The following is a 21391-nucleotide window of genomic DNA, read 5'->3' on the forward strand; positions in this document are numbered from 1 at the left end:
CCACTCTAAGAAGTTTAAAAGACTCCACTTCAGCCGGAACCTAGATGTAAAACTAAATACTGTATGGTCGGGACCACAGAGGTAGTAAAATCTATACCTTCGTTAAATCTATGCACACCATCTGGGGGGGGGGGTGGAATTTGGAAAACTAACAATTATCACTGTATAGATTTTATTACTCATCGGCTGCCTTTAAGGATCATATTTTGCAAGCCAGCTGACCGTCTTTGGTCGAAAATATGTTTTCGGCCAGAACGGGAAACAGGTGGACCTCCAGATGCTGATGGGACTGCAAGTTACCATTGACAGTGGTGGGCTACCGCTCATAGGTCTTGCAGTCTACAGATACAGTAACGGGGGAGGGGGGCTTTGTTCCTGGTCTCTGTTCTGTGCGGTCAGAGTGACGTCACTCTAGCCCTTTGGACCTGTCTCGTGAAAAGCGTCCGTGCTTTGGCTTGGGTGACAGAGAGGGAAAACCAGACGGAGGAGCTACCATCAGCCGAGGTTTGTTTGGGGTCTCGGGTCTTTTACTCGTACCGTCATCATGAAGCTGAGGCGCCAAACTTTCTCACCGTGATGCCGAGGGGCAAACTTGGTGAAACTGTCGATAAAGATTTAGTGAAAACCAATTACCGTCCCATTACCTGACGAACCCTGTTTGCATGTCTGCAGACTCTTTCCCCATCCCGCCTGAGGACACCATGCAATTTACGTGACCTTAAAGTCATGTTTCCACCTTTTTTTTTCCTCCGTTGCCCCTGCTGAAAGTTTCCCTGACACCACGCTCTCGAAAGGGGAAATGCTTTTTGTGCCTTTTTGGTTGCCCTAATAAAGGGATCACCTTCATGTGATTTTGGATTTTTTTTAATGCATATCAGTACTTCTGCTTTTATGGAAATCAGCACACTGGCACTTGTACACGTGTATTTGAGCAGGTTTCCTTCTCCAGCTCAAAATTAAAAAGAAATTTCAAGTCCTACTGTAAAGAAAGAGAGACGCCACTAAGTAGTATTTACAGTAAATAGACTTTAAAGCAGTGGTTCCCAGCCTTAGGTTACCAGATGTTCTGGTGGTGAAGGCTTCTGGGAGTTGTAGTCCAATAACATTTGGGAACATCTGGTGAGGCAAGCAGGTGAAGACCTTTCTCTTCAGACAAGCTTTCCCTGCGTGGCTGGCTGACTGAGTGGGGTCTTTCAATGGATACCTTACTGCTTTAAATGTGTTTTGGTGTTGCTTATGTTTTTTTAATACGGTATTTGTTTGATCCTTGTTGTATTTGTATACTCACCATTGTTAGCTTTAAATACTGTCTTTTAACCATGCGAGCCCTCTTGGGTCCTTTTTAAGGAGGAAGGAAGGAGCAAAGGAAATTCTGCAGAGGGAATTTACCCATTGGTTTAAAATACGATCCCGCCCCCGTCATTTAACCTGAAGTTGACCTACTAAGATAGATCCCAGCTCAGCCCCTGTTCAGCTCTCAATATTACTGAAAAACTGTGTTCTCCAGCAATGTGCTTACAGAAATGATGCACATTAAATGTTTTAAATTTTATTTTTTAAAAACCCTTTAGCATCACGTTTCCCCATGAAATAATGAGACCGTTGTTTGTTGTTTAGCTGTTTAGTCGTGTCTAACTCTTGGTGACCCCATGGACCAGGGCACGTCAGGCCTTTCCATCTTCCACTGCCTTCCAGAGTTGGGTCAAATTCATGTTGGTAGCTTCAATGACACTGTCCAACCATCACGTCCTCTGTCGTCCCCTACTCCTCTCGCCTTCACAGTTTCTCAACATCAGGGTCTTTTCCAGGGAGTCTTCTCATGAGATGGCCAAAGTATTGGAGCCTCCATTTCAGGATCTGTCCTTCCAGTGAGCACTCAGGGTTGATTTCTTTTAGAATGAATAGGTTTGTTCTCTTTGCAGTCCAGGGGACTCTCAAGAGTCTCTTCCAGCACCACAATTTAAAAGCATCACTTCTTTGGCATGTAGCCTTCTTTATGGTCTAGCTCTCACTTCCATACATCGCTACTGGAAAAACCATAGCTATATGGACTTTTGTTGGCAAGGTGATGTCTCTGCTTTTTAAGATGCTGTTGAGGTTTGTCATCACTTTCCTCCCAAGAAGCAGGCGTCTTTTAATTTCGGGGCTGCTGTCTCCATCTGCAGTGATCATGGAGCCCAAGAAAGTAAAATCTGTCACTGCCTCCATATCTTCCCCTTTTATTTCCCAGGAGGTTATGGGATCAGTGGCCATGATCTTAGTTTTTTTGATGTTGAGCTTCAGACCACTTTTTGCACTCTCCTCTTTCACCCTCATTCTTTAATTCCTCCTCACTTTCTGCCATCAGAGTGGTATCATCTGCATATCGGAGGTTGTTGATATTTCTTCTGGCAATCTTAATCCCGGTTTGGGATTCCTCCAGTCCAGCCTTCTGCATGATGTATTCTGCATATAAATTAAATAAGCCGGGGGACAATATACAGCCTTGTCGTACTCCTTTCCCAATTTTGAACCAATCAGTTGTTCCATATCCAGTTCTAACTGTTGCTTCCTGTCCCACGTACAGTATAGATTTCTTAGGAGATAGATAAGGTGGCCAGACACTCCCATTTCTTTAAGGACTTGCCATAGGACTGCAAGGAGAACAAACCTATCCAATCTAAAGAAAATTTACCCTGGAAAAGACCCTAATGTTGGGAAAGTGTGAAGGCGAGAGGAGAAGGGGATGATAGAGGATGAGATGGTTGGACAGTGTCATTGAAGCTACCAACATGAATTTGACCAAATTCTGGGAGGTAGTGGAAGACAGGAGGGCCTGGCGTGCTCTGGTCCATGGGGTTACGAAGAGTCGGACAAGACTTAACAACTAAACAACAACATGGTACCACAAGCTCTGTTGAAGTCCCCAAAAAAGTACTGTAATGTTTCTTTAAATAATCTTTTGTGTCAGAAAGGGCATGAAGTTCTGTTTCTCTTGCTACTTTCTGTTTCTGGGTGTATAACATAGTTCTCCCTGTCACAACTATCCATTCTTTTCCAGTACTGTATCTGTTTTTTTAAAAGAGCCTCAAGAACTCGGAAGTTGGGCATTGTGTGAGGATTATATATGTCTGAATGTTGCCTGTATCTGTATATGGTGACGCTACCCAGCCATTTTTGGCCTTTCTTTCACTCAAAGTGCTGGGTGTCGCTCTATCTGTCCCCATCAGGTCTTGCTCTATGGTATCCCTGGGCTCGGAGGGAGGGGCAGGGCCGTGGGTCGGGGGAGGGGGGAGGGAAGAGAAACGGAAGGAACCTTTGCCGGTGACGGAAGCCGGGAGGCGGCGTTCGTGCCGGCGCTTCTAGTAGCTTCTAGGCGCGCGCGGAGACGGGCGCTCGGCATCCACGGAGAGAGACGCGGCGGCTGCTTCGGAATCGCCGATGGCCAAGTGGGGAGAAGGAGACCCGCGCTGGATCGTCGAGCAGCGCGCCGATGCGACGAACGTCAATAACTGGCACTGGTGGGTGAGGGTGCCGGGCCCGCGAAGCGAGGGGCTGAGGGGAGAAGCGGGTGCCGCCGAGCGATCTCCCTCGCCAAGGGAGGACCCCTCCCCCCCAATCGCCTTCCCCGGCCTCGATCTGGCGGGCGACCCGCCCGGTCTGTCGCCGGCCTCTCGCCTTCTCTGGTCCGCGGTCCACCTCGTGTTGTTCACCGGAGGCTGGGCTCTCGCCCTCGCCGGCTGCCGGGCTGTCAGTTCGCCCGTCGTGGGTTAAACGGGACGTGTCTCCTCGGGGAGGAGGGTTGGCGTTGACCGAGAGACGGGGGAGAGGGTGAGAAGCTTAACGGGCTTTGCTCTGTTCCCCTGCCAGTTATTTATTCATTTCCGTGTTACAGTTTCGTGGTGAGGATAAAAAGCCAACAGCAGCAGCAGCAACAAAAATACGCAATAGCAATGCGGCTCATTTGTATAAGTGGGTTTGTGAAGTCTCCTTTCTCATAGTGTGGAATTAAATAACGATCTTCAACTAGGTCGAGTAACTTTTGACTGCCTATAAGGGCTGTTTTTTGTTTTCTAAGTTAGTGACCCTGATGTGTATAGGGTTGGAGAGGTGTACTGTTTTCGTGTTATCCTTCAGAGCCAAAGTACAGCATCTGGGTTAAGCAAGTGAAAGTTCGCTTACCTGCAGGGCAGAGGGAAACACTCCTTTCTTTGGTTTGTATTTGGATGCTACACAAGTCGTTTGCCTTTTAAGAGATTGGTTTTCGTTCTTTTTATGTGGGTTCCTGTATTTTTAACACACTAATCCATAGTTTCTGTATTGCTAGGTTGCAGTGTTGGGTTGAGATGCATGCATACTATATAGTTGCTAGTAGTTTTGCAAATACTGTACAGTACCATGTTATGGATGCTTTGAAGAGGAAGAGTGGAAAGGAACTTTCTTCTCTCTGGTGTTATTTTAACTTGTCATATTCAGGGGCTATTGGCAGAAGCGTCAGGGCTAACAAAAGACAGTGTTTAATACATTGCAATGTTACTGTGGAATTTTATGACCAGATGTTATTTAGTCTTTGGTTTAAAGAAATAGTTACACAGGCCAGCCTGTTCTTTCACAAATTCATGGATTTGACCATCTTTGTTACTAAATAGAACATTCTGGTGCATAGGCAGCATCCCTTTCTGTTAGATGCTGGCATAAGCGAGGGTGACTGTTTCTTTCACATCTTCTTTGTTAGTTTCTCAGGAGCTACTTCTGCAGACACATTAAGAAGCTATATGAATCTCGCCCTGATCTAGGAAGGAAATTCATCTGTTCCAATAGGCAGGAACTGAAAATCCTGAGGACACAAGACTTGCGTAGCACTCATTTTTGATGTATTATTACCACTCTTTTCCAGCAATCACTGCTGTGTACTTAAAGCTGAGTTTTCCATATGGTGGCAAGTATTCATAACCTTGTGTAGCAATCAGTTTTTGATGTATTGTCTCCACAGAAATGTATACCATGTGTAAAGAAACTCAAAAAATGGGAGAGAACCCATGATACCCTTGGTGTACTAGTTTCCCCACACTTCATCCTAAATTTGTGACTAAACTAAAGCAGCAGATTGTAATATGCACAAGATGTCAAGCCACTGTCTGTCAGGTATAAAAATGCCTTTTTGCAATAGTAAAAAGGCTATGCACCCACTGCACCTTTTATGCTAATTTAATGTGATACAATATTTTTTTTTGTAGCAGCTGGCTTCTTTCAGGATTAGTATAAATAAAACAGGTCTTTACCAATTTCACTCTGCCCTGAGAGCTTCAGTCCAATCAGTTTTCCTCCTCGTGAAGTTCAGACTGTTCTTCGTTTGTCAACTAGAAACATGATCACCATGCTCATCCTAGAGCAGCTGCTCTTTTCTGAGCTGCAGAGAAACTTTAAAGAAGGGAGGGACAGGCGGGATGGGCTCCTTGCTTTGGGAAATTGCCAGTTAAATTACACTGCATGACACAACCAAGAATCAGAGTCCCTTCCTGTATTTTTCTGAGTATAGTAGTTAAGACCATGGATAATGATGCTAGAACTCCAGATTGCTCTTCATTTGGTAGCTGCTGCTTCCCTGCTCCAATCTCAAAGAGAGGACAAAAGCAAAAATGGTGACAAAAACAATATTGTGTGAGCCAAGATTTCATTCTGCAGTGGCACACAAGCAGTCAGTTTTCAAGCATAGGTATGCTAAATGCAGCGACGCTTGACCAACTTTGAAACATTGCACCTATCTTTGTCTTAGGAAGGGCATTTCATTTTTAACTTCAGCTGTTTTGCAAAATACCTATTAGGCTAGATTTTCAGAACCAAATCCAGAAGCATTGTAGAGCCCTGCTCTAAAAGCATCAAACTTTTTCTGGACAAAGAAAAAAACGTTGCCTTCCTTTTTTATGCTGGTCAAAATGAGTGTCGCATAATACCTTTGGCTTTATGGTTGCTGACAGCAAGAACTGGTTACGACTACATTTAGTGTATAGTGGCTGAAATCCACTAGTACATTGCAACTAGAGTCTGCTGATGGAATCAGTGGGGATTTGGTGAGTCAACTCCTCCATAAGTTTCATTGATTCATTGGGCCTGGACCTGTTCTAGTTGTGCCTTGTTACTGAATTTCAGCCAATAAGTAAATGGCAGGTGACATCTACCTATTTAAGGTATAAGAGAGCATTGGTGATTAGTGTAAGTCTCAGACAGCCACTGCCCTCAAGCAGCAGATTTTGCAGTATCAGTGTATTTTTGCCATCCATGGCATGGATCCTCATGAATTTTTATGTATGCTCATCTCCAAATCATTGCCCATCTCCATTTCCTTGGTTGTGGCACTTTTGTGAGAGATTGGATTGTAAGCTTCTTAGAAGGGGCAAATTTTCTCCCCACTTATTTATTTATTTATTTATTTATTTATTTATTTATTTATTTATTTATTTATTTATTTATTTATTTATTTATTTATTTATTTATTTTATTTAATTTAATTTATATGCCGCCCACACTACCCAAAGGTCTCTGGGCGGCTTACAGCATTTAAAATACAATTAAGTTATGTAGCAATTAAAATACAATTCAAATATATATAAAATTGCCATCGGACCCACAGCTAATGTTATTTCAGTTAAAAGCCTTCTGGAACGAAGGTTTTGACCTGGCGCCGAAATGTCATCAGTGTCGGCGCCAGACGAATCTCAGTAGGCAGGGCATTCCATAGTCTGGGGGCAGCTGCCGAAAAGGCCCTTTGTCTACAAGCCGTCCCTCTTACCTCCTTGAGGGACGGCTCTTTCAAAAGGGCCCCCTGGCTAGATCTTAACTGCCGGGTAGGCTCATATGGAAGGAGGCGGTCCTTCAGGTATCCACTTGTACTCTGCAAGGAGCTGTCCATGGAGTGCTCATGGTGTTGATGATGATGAGGCTTGCCAAGTCTCAGAGAATGAGCTGCTGTGCCAGGAAATGGCTGGGCTCCCCTAAATATCCAGGCCAGGCAAACAAATGTGAGGAGCCGTGGTGAAAGGGAAGGAGCGAGTCTCGTTTATTGTTATGGGGTGGCCATAGTGTTTGGGTACCCAACTCCAACCCTCTCTGAATGGCACCAGGGCTCACTGGCTTCCTGTGTCTGTCCAACACGACACATAATACACTTGCTTAGGAGCTCAGACAGGGAACCCACAATGCCTAGCTCATTCCCTCACAACATGCATGGAGAAATATGTTCCCAATTCCTATGACATCACAGGGCCCCACACCATGACTTCACAAAGACCCACCCCCAGCATTGGGCCCAGATATAATGAGGGGATGGGGAAGATAATCCTGTGATAGCCCCTGACAAACAAGACAACACTTCAAAACCATTCCGTAAAAATTCTTTTACTGATTTTGGAAAAGAGGCTAAACGGGTATCCTCAGCAGAGACGAAGGCCTGGTTCAGCTCAAGCAGGACGCCTGGCTTCTGCTCCCTCGCATCCCCCTGGGGAAGAGGAAGCTTCAGGCCCTGAAAGACAGAGAAAAACAACTAAGGGACGGGCTCGTCCACTGCTGTCAACCGGCTTCAACCCAGGTGTATTCACCGACCAATGTTCTGGCAACTTCATCCTGAAGTTACGCCTGCCAACATCCACCGGCTTCCACCAGGAATATCCACCCGTTCATCTCTTCCACTCCGCTTCTGAGGCCAGCCTCCGCCAGCTCCCGAATGCTTGGGTCACACTCATGCCCCACGGACATCCCCACGGAACGCCAGCCAGCCCATTCACAAATACATTGATACACACACAGGCACAAACCAGCCGCTTCCCCCCAACACACACACACCTTCACTCCACCAGCCATTCATACACACAGCTTCCATCCACCGATATCCACCAAGCTTCCCCAAGCTGGTTTGAGGAGGCTAACGTCCACCACCGGCTTCATCCGCCAACCCCTGCCGGCCTCCGCCTTGCGGCCTCAGCCAGCTTCCGCAGGGAGATTCCACCAGCTTCTGTCTGCCAACGTCCACCGACTTCCTCCTGGTCCATCGCCGACATCAGCCAGCTTCAAGCCACGGATCTCCACCAGCCTCGAGCTGTTAACTTGGAAGCCCACTTAGAAAGTTCCTCTGCTTTCGGGAGAGAACTTGCCTTGGGCAGAAAGGCTGGGTCCCCTTCAGCTAGCTGCCGCTCCCTCTGCCAGACTGCCCTCTGGCCACTGGCCTCCCTTCTGGTCTCTGCCCTGCCCAGCAAGCCCCTTTTATCTGCCAGCAGAGAGGTGGGGAACCCTGTGAGGTGACAAAGACCCAAGAGAAAAGGGGTTGGGTTCCCATGGCAGCAGCACCCTTGGGATTGGCTGAGTCCTGAAGATGATGTCAACAGTCCCTCTGATCATGTGATTCACCCACAAAAGCTTGCATTTTGCATGATTTTTAAAAATTTTCTTTTTATTAATGGCCTACAAATGTATCCCCTGTCACCAATCCCTTTGATTGTTAAATCTCCCCGTGTTGGCCTTCTGACAGGATTCTAGGCTGGTGCTCCAAAAAGTTATCTTCTAGCATTTGCACCAAAAGGAACTTTTGTGGGATTGGAAAACAAGTAATTATTTATTTTTAAATACCGCTCATAGTAAAACAAAACAAAACAAAAAAAGCAAGCATTTAACCCTTTCAATTGAGGAGCAGTTGTTTTTTCTAAACTAAAACCTTGGCATTCAGGTTTTAATTGCAGTATTGGCACTCTGAAATAAATAAGTTGATTTTGTGTTGCAGTTTGGGCATTCGGGCTCAAAAAGGATCACCATCACTGGTGTAAGATATTAGTGAGAAAACCAAGCAGACTGATCAGTAGTACCTTAGAGAGCTGCATTTACATTTCAACAAATAATTTTCTCAAGGGTTTGTTTTACCAGTTATGACCATAGTTTATCTTAGTCCACACAGTTCTTAATGGTTGTTCAATTCTTTGTCTATAATGCTGCTGAAGTAAAGTCACAGATTTAGGATGAAGTATGGAGAAATTGGTACACTAAAGGTATGGATTCTTTCTAATTTTTTTGGAATTTCTTTAAGTGTGGTAGAAATTTCTGTTGATTAATGAGTGATGAAAAACAGAAGTAAATGTCAAATATTTAGAAGAATAAAACGGAAGCAGAAATGACTGACTTCCAGTAGACTGTATTACATAGAATATTATACTTTAAATCCTTGGCTAGTTGTAAACTATTTCTTCTAAGCTCTCGTTTCTAACTTGTTTTTTTCTGTTTGAGAAATATGAAAAAAAAACAAGTTGAGGTTGCCAATTAAAAATTTTATAGTAAACTAAAATAAGTATATGATTCTGCACACGTTTCTGATATAGGGGACAGGACATTCAAGGTGTAGAAATGTATCCAGTCTGATGAATTATTTTCTAATGCAACTTTGCAACTTTTGGGCCATATGGATTTAACACCCATATTTGAAAAAATCCTCTGTAAACCATCAGTTGTAGTCTGTGTCACAACAATCTGTTCCTTCACCAGCAATCCACCAGGTTGGGGCAGGGAGAGAGACAAGATATGGCCTTGACTTTTTTAGCTTTGTCCCCAGACTTGACTTTATTTCTGCCTATTACCAATGTGTCCCCTCTCCAACAAACATTGTCCCTGAGGAAAGGCAGCCTTCAAAGTCAGAAAGGTTGCATAGTCCTACTCTACATTTTCTAGGGAGCAGATGTATGAAGTCCTTACTCCAAATCTGAATTCCCCACCCACCCATCCCAAGGACTACAATTTTCAATAAAAGAAGAAGAATACAGTGGTGCCTCGTATAACGAGTGCCTCGTATAACGAGGAATCCACATAACGATGGCTTTTTTGCGATCGCTTTTGCGATCGCATACTGATGTTGCCTATGGGGAAAAATCGCTTTGCAATGTTTTCCCCATAGGCACCATTTGCCGGCTGAACAAGCGGGCATTCGCTCGGGAGGAGGTGGGGGAATCTTCCCACCTCCTACTGCCCCATCGCCGGCCTGTCAGCCGGCTGAAAACGCGGCGTTTGCTCGGGAGGAGGCGGGGGAATCTTCCCACCTCCTCCTGCCCGATCGCCGGCCTGTCAGCCGGCTGAAAACGCGGCGTTCGCTCGGGAGGAGGCAGGGGAATCTTCCCACCTCCTCCTGCCCGATCGCCGGCCTGTCAGCCGGCTGAAAACCCGGCGTTCGCTCGGGAGGGGGTGGGGGAAGCTTCCCACCTCCTCCTGCCCGATTGCCGGCCTCTTAGCCGGCTGAAGTCCGGCTATGCTTCCGACCCTCCCCCCACGGCTTGGATCCGAGCCGCGGGGGGAGGGTGGTGGGATCCGGATGCCTTTCAGGCATCCCGGGCTTGGATCCCACCCACCGCCGGTTACCCATGGTTTGGGTAATCGGCAGGGGGTGGGATCCAAGCCCGGGATGCCTGAAAGGCATCCGGACCCTCCACTCTCCCCCGCGGCTTCGATCCGAGCCGCGGCGGCTACCCCAGCCATGGCCGGACTCTAGGGAGTCCAGCCATGGCTGAGGTAGCCGCCGCGGGTCAGATCCAAGCCGCGGGGGGAGGGAGAAAACCAGATAATCCGTTCCTATTAGAACGGATTATCCGGTTTTCAATGCATCTCTATGGGAAAACTCGTTTCACTTAACGATGTTTTCCCATAGCGATGTTTTTTTTTAGAACGAATTAACCTCGCTATGTGAGGCACCACTGTATTAGGGAACAAATCTTTTGTTATGTAAATCAAGTTTTACACATTCAAAAGATGTAGTGTAAAAATGTTTGTATGAGTGTGTCAATCTTGCTTTCAAAAGGATTTTAGTCATTCAAAACAATATTTCACAGGCCTTGCTGCTGCTGCTGTTGTCCCTTAAAATTTAAGTTTTTCCCATTGGAAGAATAATCCGTGTGCTATGGGGGCACAGAAGAGAGGGTAATTAGATTATTTCTAATCATACTGTATGAGCTTTCACATCTCTGATGTCAAGGTTCAAAGTAAGCCAGTTTTGAAGGTTTAACTTTTCAAATATTTGGCAAAAAATATTCTAGAGCATAGGTCATCAACCCCTGGTTCGTGGCCTGAGCCGGATCGGGCCGCAGAGACAGACCTTCCCCCACCACAGCTGCTTTGCGCGCACACATGCGTGCCAGCGCCGGCGTGAGCGCTCTCCCACCCCTTCACACATGCGCCTGAGCACCTGCGCAAAGGGGTGGGCGGGCAGGCGCTCCTGCGCATGCACAAAGGGGTGGGGGTGCCCCACCTTTCTCAGAGGCTCCGCTGGTCCACGGTCCCAAAAAGGTTGGGGACGGCTGCTCTAGAGGACGTGTAGCAAAGGAGGGGCATGCAAAGTATTGAAAGCCATCTTTTTACAATATGAAAATATTTAGTCATCAGCTGTTCATTACTGCATATTTTCACGGAGAATTTCCTTTCTTAGGACTGAAAGAGATGCATCTAACTGGTCCTCAGAGAAGCTGAAAACTCTGTTTCTGGCTGTTCGAGCAGAGAATGCAGATGGGGTTTGTGAAGTAACAGAAGTGAGTAAACTGGATGGAGAAGCCTCCATCAACAACCGCAAAGGAAAGCTAATTTTCTTCTATGAGTGGAATATCAAGTTGGCTTGGACAGGTGAGTTGGTTGCTTTGCTTTTGCCATGCAAAAGCCCTGTTGCAGATTTCTGGGTGTTAAGTTGTTGAAACGCAGATCTTCTAAGTTATTTTCAAAGAATCAGAAAGCTATTTGACAGAATAATTGTTAATTTTTAGGATGCTCAGGTCTGTCAGAATTGCAGTAAAAAAAGTAAAATTGGATCCCAGTACCTACTGGAATGTCTCTCCTACAAAATAGCTACCTGTCCAATCTGTTCCTAGCACTTATTATCGTTAAAAAGAGCAACACCGAAGGAGGCCAAGAAAGTTACTGCCAGAAACCAGAATTTTTTTATTGTAGCCGCATATCTTTGGAGGAAATTACCAGTAGAGGTTCACCAGGCACCCACCCTCCCAGTTTTTAAGAAGCTACTTAAAATTTAATTGTTTAAATCTGCTTTTTATTAATGTGTGCCATTTGATATTGAAAGGTGGTTTGAATTGTTTTATGTCAGATTTAGTGAGTTACATGGTTTTATTTTATCATTTATTGCTTTTCAATGTTTATAATTGGTACTGTATTTCATGTAGTTTGTACGCGTTGTTAACTACATAGAGAGTGTGGTTTGGGTGGTATATAAGTTAAGTAAGTAAATAAAACTGGACAAGACTTTTAATTCAATATTTTGTTCTTTATAGGTACCTCAAGCAGTGGTGTGAAATATAAAGGATATGTGGAGATTCCTAATCTGTCAGATGAAAATGATGTTGATGAAGTTGAGGTGAGCTCAGTTAAAAATGACATTCCTGACTGCTGCATTGTTGGAAAAAGATAGTCAGATGGCTCATTATCATATTTTACACTGCCTTCGACAAAGAAATGTCATACAGTGGTGCCTCGCTTAACGATTGCTTCATATAACGAAAAATTCACTTAACGATGGCTTTTTCTGAGTGATCTTGTGCTTCACTTAACGATTTTCCCTATGGGCAATTTTCGCTTAACGATTTCGGGACCATGCTTCACTTAACGATGACAGTTTTAGGTCCCCTTGTTTCGCTTAACGTTTTTTTTTACAGCCCCGTTTTTGCTATTTTTTAAATATTCTAAAATGTTTAAAAAATGTTTAAAATGCTTGGAATCGTTAGTGCACCTAATAAAACCTTCGTTAACTTAATTTGGCTTTGTTCTGAGTCTTTCTGAATTTTTTGTGAATTTTTTCCCCCATTGAAATAGGCTTCAATGCATTTCAATGGGTTTCGCTTAACGTTTTTTCCTATGGGGATTTTCGCTTAAGGATGGTAATCCGTTCCAATTGGAACGGATTATCCGGTTTTCAATGCATCTCTATGGGAAATGGTGTTTCGCTTAACAATGTTTTCACATAGCGATGTTTTTTTTGGAACCAATTAAAATCGTTAAGCGAGGCACCACTGTATCTCCTCACTGGAGAAGTGGCTCTCCTGCTTTTTAGTGTTTTTAAATGTCTTAAGATCTAGTTTGATTTCTGCTTTTCAAAGATACATATTCCAGTACTTCCATTGCCTCAATACTTTCTAGGAGGGAAATTGAGTGCTTTTGCTTTTATTGTTGCAGAGGGTGTTTCTCTAGATGATTTTATGGATATAGTGCAAATTGGGACATAGGCAATGAAAGCAGATGCCTTCTGTTCAAACTGTATGGAATTATTTTCTTTTTGTTCTTAGATTACAGTTAGTCTCGCAAAAGATGAGCCAGATACCACTCTGCTAGCACTAATGAAGCAAGAAGGCGTAAAACAGATTGTTAGTGCTTTGAGGACTTATGTCAGCACTCTCAAAACAGGTATGAAGACAGAGACAAACAAATGGTAGAAACCTTTTACTGAATCTCTCCCCACTAATCTTTTTAAATGAAAGAAAGAAGACATATCTCTGGAAATAAATTTGTAGGGGTGGTGTTAAAAACCTGGCTATGGTTACACATGTCTCTATAACATCTAGTTTGGATTTTTGTAACATACTCTGTATACAACTTTCAAAGATGATTCAGCATCTAAAATCCCCAAATTAGATGCTGAATCAGAGCATTTAAATTGCAGCATCTTTACAAAGAAGTTATGTAAAGGTCTGGAAGAATGGCAACCTAAGTAACACCTACATCTAACAGATCATGATCTATTTATTTAAGCTGGCTAGATAGCTCAGTTGTTTATCGGGTTTCAGAGCCAGAGGTTGGGAGTTTGATTCCCCATTGTGCCTCCTGGAAGTACAGCCAGCCTATGTGGCCTTGGGCAATTTGCACAGTCCCAGAGCACCCCCCAAAAGAAGGGAATGGTAAACCTCTTACGTGTACAGTATTTTCTGTCTAGAAAATCCTGCATAGGGTCACCATATGTAAGAATTGACTTGACAGAATATCATCGTCATCATTCATTTGTATAGAGTAAGAACTTGTGATATTAGTAAGTAGGTGACCTTAAAAGCTATTTGAGTAGCAAATACATAAGCCTTGTTCTGCTTGTTGAAATGCACACTAATTAGAAATTTAGTTATGACTGAATAGATGATTCTTGGAACTGTCCCAAAATAAGAACAAGCATGGCACCAGACTATTTATCATCTACATTTTTTCAGATAGCTATTCTGTTGTAATATCTGGCTAGATAGATGTGGTAAGAGAGAACCAGTATATTGATGTAAAATATATTTTGATACAGAATGCTTCTTATGACTTCATTTATTAAAATGTTTATATTTATTCAGTTATGCTTTGTATTACCTGGTATATATCATAGTAGCTGAATGAAGATGTATGTGGCCTTCTGGTGTTCTCTGTACACCTTTGCTCTGATAGAGTTATCTTTACTAAGGAGTAGTGTTTTGATAGATGACGAGTTTTGGATATCCTAAGGCTCATTGCTCAGCTAATGACTGGTAAAAGAAAATGTGTTTGGAGATCACCTTGAACTAATGCGTTTCAGATGATAACAGAATGTTACTGCTGAGTACTCATCTATGTCTGTTTTGGGGGATTCCTGTGTTGCATCAGCTGCACTGGTTGCAACTGGCAGAAAGATGCTATTCAGTGTAATATCTGTTCCCACCAGCCCATGGTCACTAAGATAGCTTAAATATAAGTATGGAATGTTAGATGTAAATACTAGTTGTGTTAGCAGCAGCAAAACAAGTTGCTAGAGAACATTTGGTGGAGTAATAGCCTAAGATTTACATTATGAGTTGAAATTACTGCCTAGACCTTTTGAAGCTGGTCTCTAATATTTTAGTCCCAAAGTACAGTATCTATCCTGAGTCAGTGTCTGGTTGCATTCAGTATTATCACTAGGTTTTATATACTTTTGACTACGTTCTTCTAGACCAGGGGTCTCAAACATGCGGCCCGGGGGGCCATTTGTGGCCCCCCAGATGATAGTTTGTGGCCCTCGCCTTGCCTGCCCCCCCCAACACGCCCACACATCCTCTGCTGTCAAGAGTAAAAAAAAAAAGCCTTGCCTCGCTCGCCGGCTCTCTCCCAAGACACCACCTCTTGCACCCTCCATCCAGAGCTGCAGCCTGCCAGCCAGCCCACCTGTCTGTCGGCTAAGGAAACTCCTGGGCGGCTTCCTTGGGCTCTTGCTCCGCTTGGCGGAAAATCTGATGCGGCCCAGCCTCACCCAGACTCTGCCTCTAGCGGCCCCCAGGTAAATTGAGTTTAAAACCCCTGCTCTAGACAGTAGGAGAAGACTTGTTCTCATCTGAACTAGTTTTTCAGTGTACAGACCTAAAAGCCATTTATGTGCATCCTAGTTTTCACAATTCAAAATGAGCATTTGCTATCAAAATGCCATTTTCCTGGGGCAGTTTGTCTCACTTTAGTGGTGCTGCCTTACAGCTAGACTTGTTATGAAACAGAGATCAGATTTGTAAATGTTTTGTATGAATTAAAACCCTTTAAATATTTTTTAGAATTTACCCAAGGCATGATTCTGCCTACAGTGAATGGTGAACAGTCAGATCCAGCACCTTGTCCTATCCGTAAAGCAGAGGAACGCAAGGTAAGATAACACACGTGTGAGTTTACCTTAGTTTGAAATAATATGAGTAGAAATATTGCAGTATAACATTTGGTTATCTTATATGGTAAGGTATAGGACAGAAGGCTTCTGTACACTTAGTGGTGGCAGACTTCATGCTGTAGTACATGAACTGGTTCTGAACAGTACACACTGTTTTCAGGAACATGTCTGTTCTGTGGCATGTAACTGGATCGTACCTCTTAGGGCTGCTACTAGAGCAGAAACTGATTTGTTTTCCATCTTGAAAGTTAGCAACTGTTGAGGTCTCATGAAGAAGGGTAGTTGTAGATTAGCGCCATACCCTGATAGCAGTTGCACTGAACACAGATTAGTCTTGTCTGAGAAGAGGTTGGCTCATTTTCAAATACACTTCAGTCTTGTATTCTGTGATACACTTTTAGACCACTCAAAAACCTGCTGCTAGCAATGCACTTAAATCCAAATCTGTTGGAGTCAAGATTCCTACGTGCAAGATAAACTTGAAGGACACTTTCCTGACATCTCCAGATGAGCTGTACAGAGTCTTCATTACACAGGAGGTAAGTTAGCATAGTCTGCAGCAAGGATAGACATTTATTGAGATATGAGGGTCATTTTTTTTGCCTCAAAACTCTCCAGGGGCCGTATGAGATCTTCTAAGTGAAACTGAAAGTGACCTTCTGGTCACTTTGGACAAAAACATCAAGAGAAGAAACCAGATTTTTTGTTAAAACAATTGTGGGTGAGGCACATTGTTTTGGAGGACAGTCATGCCCATATAGTGCAACTCTGCCATTTATTTGGAAAAAAAACAATCGAGGATCTTTTCTGGGGTGAAAAAGTGGCCTGGGAAGGTCCACATATAGCCCATGGATCACATGTTTCTACCTCTTCATCTAGAGGTTTGTCTGTACCTTCTCACCACCTGTTGCATACAAGTTTCAGAACTGATCTGATAAGAAATGTGTCTGCTGGTTTTTGAAGCCAATATTCTCCATATGCTTCTTTGCAATATTCCTCTCACTCACTCTCTCACACACACCACTGGTTTAGTTTTCTACAGCTGAAATGGCCTATGCCTTTACATAGTTTGTGAAAGCACATGATCCACATTGGCTTTCTTCAGCCTAAAAGTGTCAGGTTTTCTTATGGCAGGAATCTTGCTTCCAAACATGTTTTCCTTGTAGAGGAGCATCATCACCTCCTGGTTTAGAAGTGCAGTTGCAGATAGGAGGTGCTGCTTCCTTCCTCGGTGTGGACTCTTACTAGCACGTCCAGAGTCAAGAGTGGTTCAAAAATTCCACAACCCTGGAACCAAGCAGTTGTTTCCGCTACCTTGGTGAATTAAGTCTGGGCCATCTTAATGCAAGGAGCCACTTTCTGACTATGTTGCACTAATCATTTCCCCTGCTATAGATGGTCCAGGCTTTTACTCATTCTCCTGCTGTGGTGGAAGCTGACAAAGGAGGAAAATTCCAGCTGTTAGATGGCACAGTCACTGGTGAATTCACTGAACTAGTAAGTACTAATTCTGTGTGCTTGGGAGCTGGGAAGCACCTTTTCTTCAGCCTATGAACTGTTTGCTGTTTATTGCCTTTGATATCACACTGTGTCCTTGCGGTGTCAGAAGTACACCTTTTTCCTGGCCATTGTATTTTTTTTTTAATATATTTATTTAGGAACAGGGATAAAGGGTACAAAAAGAAAGAGGGGATAGAGAAGGAAAAATGGTTTTGGGGGATAGGAGAGCATAAAGTATAACATCATCCAATCAATTCATATTACTAATACATATCAACTTTTTGCTTTTTCACAGTTTGATTACCCTCCTGCTTTTATCTTATCATTTAATTTTAATTTTATTCTATGTTATTCCAACATTGTCTGGTAACTGCTGCCATTTATACAATACATCCCATCGTTCAGTTTCTTTTTGAATTGAACAGTCTTTCAGCCCATCTGACAGAATATCCATTTTTTTCACTTCCCATATTTTCACCATAAGATTGTCTGGTTTCAGTATCTCTGCCTCCTTAAGATTTTTGTCATAATGCTTTTTAATTTTGGAAGCTGCATGGGTCACTGGATAACTCTCTACTGCATTCATATTACTTGGTGTCATGTCTAATACAGACGATTCTAAAGTTTGTACAACTTCATTTAAGTTTTGTTTGGCATCTACTGTCCCCTTTCGTCCCTTTCATCATGCTAAGACCTGCATTCACTCGCTGAAACCCTGTTAATATTAGCCTTTGTATATTAATCTGCCATTCCTTTTCTATTTCTTGCACCACTATTCCAGAACTTTGGGATTGAACAGACCAAGTCTCCATTTGTTCTTTTGAATTTTTGGGGTCCATCTCAGGCTTTGGGGTTTGTATAAATACCACAATAATCACCTCCTAGAAATCCTTCCACAGTTTCCACAATTTTATCAACAATTCAAACCCCTCATCATAAACCTCCCCTTAGATCTCCCTCCAATCTTTATCCAAATATTGTAATATAAAAATCAACTTTAGCCCAGCAAATACAATATCAAATAGAACCGTGACGCAGTTATTTCTTCTTCTCCTGGGTTCAGCAAGCTTCTGTTATTAGACACACGCGGTCTGCAGTCCGACAAACAAAACAACAATCATAAAGTCTCAAACTGTCCAGTAGATTGTCCTTGAAGCTCGTCTTGTGATCTTCATTAACCCCTTAATGCTCCTTAGTCCAGTCGGCCACGTCAGCTCCTTCTCCCGAAAACCACCAGATTCTATTATTTATAGTTCACAAAGTCCAGAGAAGGCAAAGAGTAACGTATCCCAGCCACACTGCATCCACCGAAGTCTCTTAAATCCAGTCAGACGGTGTTGCTGTCTGGGATTCTTTTCCAGAAACATAAGATTTATTTTTCCATCTCAGACTCTCGGCTTTAGAATCAGCCTGGTGTTTTAAGAGTTCACTTGGAGAAGCTTAGTTTCACTTTTGAGTCAGACTGATAAGATAAACCCGCCGCTGCATTTATTCTTTCAGCCAAATATTTTCATTCTTATTTCAGCTTAATGAGGCTGTTTCATAAATCAGAGGCTTCGGCTTACTTACTTGTTATATATTATTAGTTTATATTGATTGCTCTCCTCTCCCCCGGTAAAGGGTTCCTCGCGGCTCAGTGCCAAAAATGGCACCCGCTCCAGTCAGTGCACGGTGATTTCTTCAGAAGAAAAAAGTCTGGGTCTGCCTCCCTTTCTTCTCCTTCTGCTGCTCACCATCTGCTTCAGAGAGACTTCTTCTAGACTCTCCTTTGATCCCCATTTCAAAAGGGGGATCCCGGACCGGAGGGTTCCAGTTTTTTTCCAGAGAGCTCTTCTCTGGAGTTGCTGGCAGCACCACAACAAAGCCCCGCCTCTCCTGGCCATTGTATTTTTAAGGGGTACAGCAGGCCTTCGATAACACAGGCTAGTTATGCCAGAACTGGTGTTACGCCTGTATGTTTCATCCTCCCCTTGAAGTGCATACTTGTATAAGAAATAAATCTTTGTAACATCCAAAAAGAAAAAACTGTGGCTTAAGTCTCCTGACTCGAAATTATGACCTGATCTGTCATACCCTGGTTTGTAGTGAGAAATACACCACCATTTTCACATTTAAATCTAAAGGGAAATTGATTCAACAAAACCTATGGTTTGTTACAGAGCATAATGGAAGGAGACATTTACAGGCACAAAGTTTGTTCTTCATCTTATAAACAGTTGCTATATCTGTGTGAGGCTACTGTCTTGGGGCAGTCCGCTGTAGTTTTAGATATGGAGGAAATATTTCTAGTGCATTTAGAAGCAAAATTAAAACTGAAGGTAATGGATGTATGTGTGTGGTTGTTTAACCAGATCTGGTTTGAAGAAAAAAAAATTAATGGAAGTTTGGTAGATTGCAACTAAATTTAGATCACTCTGATTTCAGTAAAATGAAAGGAGTTATCAGTATGATTGGTTGATGTGATTAGTATCCTGCTTTTTTCCTAAAAACAGCACAGGGTACTGTACTGTACTGTACAATAATAACAGGTAAAGGTTAAACTAAGTTAAAGGCACAACGTAAATCAAAGTAATCAATATATTTCAGGTATATGGGCCACTTTGTCTTTCTTCAGCTGCAATGGGTTATATTTTGTTTTAGGATTTATCATGTTTATTTGCAAATAAAAATGTACTTATAACTGACTTAGAAGTAGATTATTGACATGTTCATCAATAATATGGATATTTGAAGTCTTTTTCACCAAAATCTCTTTCCTTCTTTTGAATATTAAAGTTAAAATCTACCTGCTTATATACATTTCCTTTCTTTTCCAGATTTCTGAGAAGCAGATTGCTATGAAGTGGAGATTTAAGTCATGGCCAGAGGGTGAGTAATTTTACTATGTATAGTAATGCAGAAAATCCCTTAGATTTGGATACTTATTTCAATACTGGTACCCAGTCCTGCATGGAAAGCAGTAAAAGCTACAAGCATTTCTCAGTAGTTCGCAAGGCTTGACCTCAGTTATACAGCAGGTAACCTTGGCTTGAGGGATGCAGGTATCACACATATGTGTCCAATAACTTCTTCCATTTATATTAAATACTTCAGTAAAACTATCTCAACCAACTTTTCTGTTGCATTTCTGGGAAGGAAGAGGAGAGAGTATAGGCAGCTTTCTGTACTGTGTGGCCACAGGGTATGTGTCTCTACTGATGTTGTGGTTTGCATGTTTGTTTTAGGACATTTTGCAATGATCACCTTGACCTTTGCCGACAAATTTGGTGAAACAGAAGTCCATCTGGAAGGGAGAGGTATCCCAGCCAGTGAAGAAGAGAGAACAAAGGAGGGCTGGCAACGTTACTACTTTGAGGGCATTAAACAGACGTTTGGCTATGGAGCCCGATTGTTTTAACGCTGGCTGCTGCGGAGAGTCTCTGTCCAAAGATTCTACCGTGTGAACTGATTTGCTTCTTGTCTGTCCCTTTCTTATCCTTTGTTTCACTGTTGTGACAAGCAGGATGGGAAGAAGGTCGTGATGGCCATCTGCCTGGGCAGTGCAGTTTCCAGCCCTTCACTGCTTGTGCATGTCTCCTGCCGCAGGGGATTCAGAGGTGGAGTCTCATAAATGTATATACACCCGTATTGCTAAATAAACATAACTTAAAGAAGATGTGGTTCTCTTCTGTGGTGAGATCATGGGTTTTTTTAACCCGAGAGCAGAAACATAGTGTTGAAGTTTCAGCCCAGAAAGCAAGAATATTGTAGCTATCACAAAATATTAATGAATTCTTTTTTTCCTTTTTTCACATTTTATTCGTTTTTCAATCTATCTACATTGGTTTGTGCTTGTCAAACATCATGTTACATGCTTTGCTTATAATTATTTGTTTTTTTACAGCTCAGTGTCTTCCCGGTTGTCCCCCCAAATTCCAGACATCTTTCAGACATTCAAACCATTCATGTACATATTTTAATATTTAATATGACTACTATCATAATATTATTCTCATAGTGTACAATATTCTCAAGGTCTTCTAATAACATTCTTATTGAAAATGGTTCCAGATCCATGACCCAGCTTTATATCTAGTTTAGTTTACCTAAAATGAAAACCCACCATATTAAATCTTTACCCTGATTAGTGCTCCCTTATTTCAATTTAATTCTCCTTTTTAATATAAAGTATATACCCCTTTACAATTTCCGATGTTAAATATGTACATGTTTTTCAACATTAAGGGGCCCCTTCTTGTTTTCCCCTTTTTCATCTTTCTA

General features: G+C 42.7%; 1 protein-coding gene across 3 annotated transcripts; it reads left to right on the forward strand.

The window, feature by feature from the left end:
- The first annotated feature begins 399 nt into the window (after window positions 1-399).
- Window positions 400-20784, forward strand: AHSA1 (activator of HSP90 ATPase activity 1). Of its 3 annotated transcripts, none has more exons than XM_078393246.1 (9): window positions 400-504; window positions 11426-11616; window positions 12276-12358; window positions 13284-13401; window positions 15522-15610; window positions 16033-16170; window positions 17027-17128; window positions 19948-19999; window positions 20356-20784. In XM_078393246.1, the coding sequence occupies exons 4-9, from the start codon at window positions 13335-13337 to the stop codon at window positions 20526-20528; spliced, it is 621 nt and encodes a 206-aa protein (XP_078249372.1). In that variant the 5' UTR covers window positions 400-504; window positions 11426-11616; window positions 12276-12358; window positions 13284-13334; the 3' UTR covers window positions 20529-20784. The 3 variants fall into 3 exon arrangements, with proteins under 3 accessions (XP_078249372.1, XP_072842587.2, XP_020650038.2); XM_020794379.3 differs by lacking the exon at window positions 400-504 and adding an exon at window positions 3276-3500; XM_072986486.2 differs by lacking the exons at window positions 400-504; window positions 16033-16170 and adding an exon at window positions 3275-3500.
- Window positions 20785-21391: the final 607 nt, after the last annotated feature.

Source organism: Pogona vitticeps, chromosome 1 (assembly GCF_051106095.1).
Source record: "Pogona vitticeps strain Pit_001003342236 chromosome 1, PviZW2.1, whole genome shotgun sequence".
Classification (NCBI taxonomy): Eukaryota; Metazoa; Chordata; class Lepidosauria; order Squamata; family Agamidae; genus Pogona; species Pogona vitticeps.